The 4,703-nt window shown below is 43.9% G+C and overlaps 1 protein-coding gene across 1 annotated transcript; it reads right to left on the bottom strand.

The window, feature by feature from the left end:
• Window positions 1-351: 351 nt before the first annotated feature.
• On the bottom strand, window positions 352-744 carry LOC124654612 (F-box protein SKIP19-like). Its single transcript, XM_047193609.1, has one exon. The coding sequence runs from the start codon at window positions 742-744 to the stop codon at window positions 352-354; it is 393 nt and encodes a 130-aa protein (XP_047049565.1).
• Window positions 745-4,703: the final 3,959 nt, after the last annotated feature.

Below are 4,703 nucleotides of genomic sequence, written 5' to 3'. Positions count from 1 at the left end.
CCTACCAGTGTTTGTCAAAACAAAGACATATATTTTTAGTCAAAGTCAACGTAGTTTAAGTTCGAGATAAAAATATGAACTTCTACATGATTTAATAAGTATGCTATGAAAATATATTCTGATTTGGTACCTACTTGATTGCTCAAACTTATAATTCGTCGTCATTTTTGACTAAAAATACACATTTAAAAATAATAATAAAAGTTGGCTTCTTCTGGTGGTGAGGAAAAGTACATTATAGGCATCGCAACACTTTATCGATGGAATTAGTACCAAATCAAGGAGAAAGAATCAACTAATCAATGATAATGGCTAGTAATGGCGAGCGGGAGGTTCGTGGGAGCGTAAATCTTACCGCTCGGCGAGGAACAGGAGGAGGTCGCCGTCCACGCAGCCGTGCTCGCCCATGAATGCCACGCACTGCCCGGCGCTGAACCAGATGGCGAGCCGCGCCATCCTGTCGAGACTGATGGTCTCGCGGAAGGGACGGGAGTAGCCACGCAAGTCGATGCGGCGCCACAGCTCGGGCTGGCGTGCCGCGCTGCGCCAGGAGCGGCACGTCCTCGACGCGGCTCCAAGCATGAGGTCGACGTGGTCCAGCTTGTGGAAGATGTACAGCAACGCGTCCAGTGGCAGGGCCGCCCAGTTCCTCCTGGATCGCCTCCTTCGGATCCGGCTCCCGAGCCTTCGCGAGCTCCCGCCGCTGGGAGCCGCCGGCGGCGGCGGTGGCGATAGCAACGGCATCCTCGCGACGTGGAGCTGTGGCGTTAAACAGGGAAGACTTAGTTTTATTATGGACTGTGACCGGGGCATTAGCTAGGGTCGGTACTTATCTCAGCGAATATGTGCTTTGCCATTTTTCCCTGGAAAATGGTTAACGCCCTCTAAATTTATATGAGAAACTAAAGCACAGTTTTTTTACTAGCTATTATATGGTACCACCAGTAAAAATCAACGCCAGCACCTGACCCTTGTTTGTGTTTGATCTAGGCTCAAGAAAGTCTAGTTTTGGCACTTAAACTCTAGTGAAAGATCACTTTTTGTCCTATTAAAGCAACACATTCCGTAAATCTCGCCCCTTAAAAATGCTTATAAGGGGTAGCGCGGGTTTTCACTGAATAGATCCCGCAAATAAAATCCATAAAACCGAATATTTACTTGTATTAGCGACTTGTGTAACTTTTCTAGGCTATGAGCATACAATTACTTGGTAAAGGTCTATAAGTAGTTGTTAGAGCAAGATGCTTAATTTAATATTTTTTCTAGAGTTTTACGAAATTAGGACTTCACATAAAATTATGGAGTTAGGGTTTTATTAATAACGAAATTAGGGTTTCCAATTTGTTATACAATTTTAAAGTAATAACTTGAGGAGTAAAGTTGATGTTAATAAACAACTTTTAAGAACAAGTTAATAATGGGTTTAACATTTTTCTTATTTTTATCATTTTAAGAAAATGATAAGGACTAATACAATTTAGAGTTTAAATACCAATAATCATAATCTTAATGAGATTATGATAAAATAAAAAAATAGTGGTTTCTTCATTTCCTAATTAATTATTACTTATTTTGGAAATTTTATGGATTATCGAATTTTCACGGAATTAGGATAAGAGAAAAGACATAATTAATTAGTACTAGATAATTGTATTTTCATTTTTTTTAAAAAAAAATTTCATTTAATTTTAATGGATAGAGTTTTTTCTATAGACATTTTGATATCTTTTTTGTATTTCTCTGATTTGATATGCATTTGATATGAATTTTCTAAGTTTCAAAAAAATTCTAGAATTTAACCAAAATAGGAAATGCCATGTGTACCGGTCAAACCCTAACTACCAGTTGGTCCTAGGCCAGGTCAGACGCCACCCCAGCAGCTGACTAGGTCAAATCTGTCGTGGGGTCTCACTTGCCGACTAGGTGTTTTCGAGCCCCCACACCAAGCTGAACACGATGGTGGTGACGCTTTTCTCGGAGGACCACCGGAACTACGTCGGCAAGCATGCTCTATGGCGGCGTGCTCCGGCGAGACATCAAACGTGAGCTACATATCACATGGGAATGAAATAGATTGCTTGGAAGATGCTCAAGCTCATCAAGGTTGTGCTAAATGTTGGACATAGTGCACTAGAAGCAAATAATAAGGAGTATTTATTATTATATCTTCATTATTCATAATAGTTTCGTGTCATGCTATAACTGTATTAATCAGAAACATTGATACATGTGTGGTATTACAAACAAAATAGGGTCCCTAGTAAGCATATGTGTGCGAACTAGCTCATTGTGGTCATTTGATTATCAAGGTTTCCCGATCATGAACATACATGTCATTTGACAATGAGATCATATCATTGGATGAATGATATGATGGACATACCCATTATAATTATATATAAGCATTGCAACGCGATCAAGTCACAAATTTCAACGTTGCGATGTTTATGAAAGCGTAGTTACCTAATCCTTGGACCGTAAGATCATATTGATCTAATTACTGTCACCACGGGCTGCTTGATTGCATCAACCGTCACACCGTAATAGGGTGATCATAGAGATGTAGTTGGGTATTCCAAAGTGAAGGGTTGAGGCGTATGTATCAAGAGCGGGATTTGGTCATCCGCGTTATAGAGAGATACTTTGGACCCACTCGTTGATATTACATCCAAGTTGCGCAACACATGACTAGGTCATGAGGATTGAATCACACGGGAACGAGTTGAATGGCCTTGTCGAACTATGTATGATGATTTTGATGATCATATCTCGGACGAGTGCAGGTATCGACGTAACAAAGGGAATAGGACTCAACGTAATTGTTCAAACGACGATCATATCATCGTGGAATTCACAGGGGTCATTATGGGCATCCCGGCCCCCTATTGATCATTGACTGGAGAGGTGTCTCGGTCATGTCTGATTATTCATGAACTGTAGGGTAACACGCTTAAGGGTTGAAGATGCTTAGAGGTTGTTTTGGTAATTGGAATCACCAAAGAAATAGATATAGAGAGAGAGAGAGAGAGAACCGGAAAGGGCTCCTAGAGAATCCGAAGGGTGTTCGGAGTGGTCTGGGAGCTGTCTCACATCATTGGCATATGGAGGAAAAAGGGACACCCATAAATCTCTCAAGACCCCTCTCTCGAGGGTGATTTTTTTCCCGACTGTGGCTCCTAGAAGGGAAGTGCACGGAGGGAGTCGACACCATCTGGTACACGGGAACACTGTTGGGATTCCGATCCAGAAGATCTATTTCCGCAATCTTAGTTGGATCAAGAGGTTCAGGTGTCGTCACCAAAACCGTAAGTGTGTGAAATCTACGAGGTGCAAAACTTGCGACACTCAATGTCGTACGAGAACATGGAACACGACCCTGAGGCCGGTGACGAGTACGCCTACATCAACCATGTTCTGGCCGAACGTTAACCGTTTCGATCTACGAGGGTACGTTACCGAAACCATCTCCGTTACAACATTACTCTTACATAGATCTTGCGCGTTTGGAGTACGATAGTTATAAATGTTTGGTTTTCTGCCATGAACTCCTACACTAACATGCTCGGCGAAGTCGATCGGAGACGGTGGTGCGCGGAAATTCACGGATTTCGGCGATCACCGGCGACAGAAAACGGTTCGATTCATGCTGATCCGAGCTTCCATCGATGTGTGACTCCGCCAGGATGGCCTACGCGATGTGCCGCATCGAATGAGCTACACCATGGACTCTAGGATGGGTCCAGTCGTTGGCTTCATGCTCGATGCTTGCGGCGGGTTTCACACAAATTCGAGGAATAGAGAGGGTTTGAGGGGAAATGCAAGGGTTCTGAGGTGCTAGGGTTATACGGCGAAGCTATGCATAGATTTATAGGGCATGGCGAGGTCTGCAACGTCATTTCCTCACTGGCGATGGACGGGATACGTTGGCGATGTTGGTTGAATTTTCGAGCGCGAATCTTAGTGCTCTGACTGGTGGTAGATTCAAGAGTTATGCGCCATGGTCTGTGACAGTGCTTGCATCTGGGATCGTCCTTATCATCGATGATTACATGGTAGAGGATCTCCATCGCATTGTCGACCATCTGTAAGAAGAGCACGCCTTTCTTCTTTTTTATACCAAATCGGTATGGTGGGTAGGGCTGTGATAGTGTAGGGTGGTGCTGGGCTGCGCTTGGGCTGCTCCTGAGCTGCGGTGGCCTGTTCTAGTAAGTCCTCTCCTCTTTTTCTGTTTTCTATCATATATTTTATATTTTTGTTTAAATTCAAATTTGAATTCCTCTCTGTTTGTAGAATTTTAAAGGTATGAATGTTGTGAATTTTTTTAAAAGATTGTGTTGACTGCCAAAACCCACCGGCGGGCAGCGGCCTTGTCAACACTGTAGAGCCGGGGGGAGCCTAGAGCTGCGGCTGGCTGAGACCCGTCCGAGCGACGGCCCGCAATGCTCTTCTGGTCACATGCGGCGTTGCGAAGTGCAAGGGCGTGCCACCTGACCTATACCTGGTCGGGAAGGTGATGAGGTTGCCTCGCTTAGTTTCTGCGCAGGGCATACATGTAAATGTTAAATACGAGCCTCGATCGGCTCTCGAGGTTATCCCGTGAATCGGCTCAAAGAGCCGATCCACCCATGATCCGTACGGGGTGCACGAATACTTGGTGGTCCTGCTTGATCAAGATGAAGCTAATGAGATCTACGACGATTTAG

The sequence above is a fragment of the Lolium rigidum genome, chromosome 1 (genome assembly GCF_022539505.1).
Source record: "Lolium rigidum isolate FL_2022 chromosome 1, APGP_CSIRO_Lrig_0.1, whole genome shotgun sequence".
In the NCBI taxonomy this organism is placed as follows: Eukaryota; Viridiplantae; Streptophyta; class Magnoliopsida; order Poales; family Poaceae; genus Lolium; species Lolium rigidum.
Note: the sequence above shows the minus strand (reverse complement) of the source record. Positions and strands in the feature narration are given on the sequence as shown.

Excerpts from the sequence above, each read along its gene's own strand:
- LOC124654612 (XM_047193609.1), bottom strand. The coding sequence starts at position 744 with ATGCCGTTGCTATCGCCACCGCCGCCGCCGGCGGCTCCCAGCGGCGGG.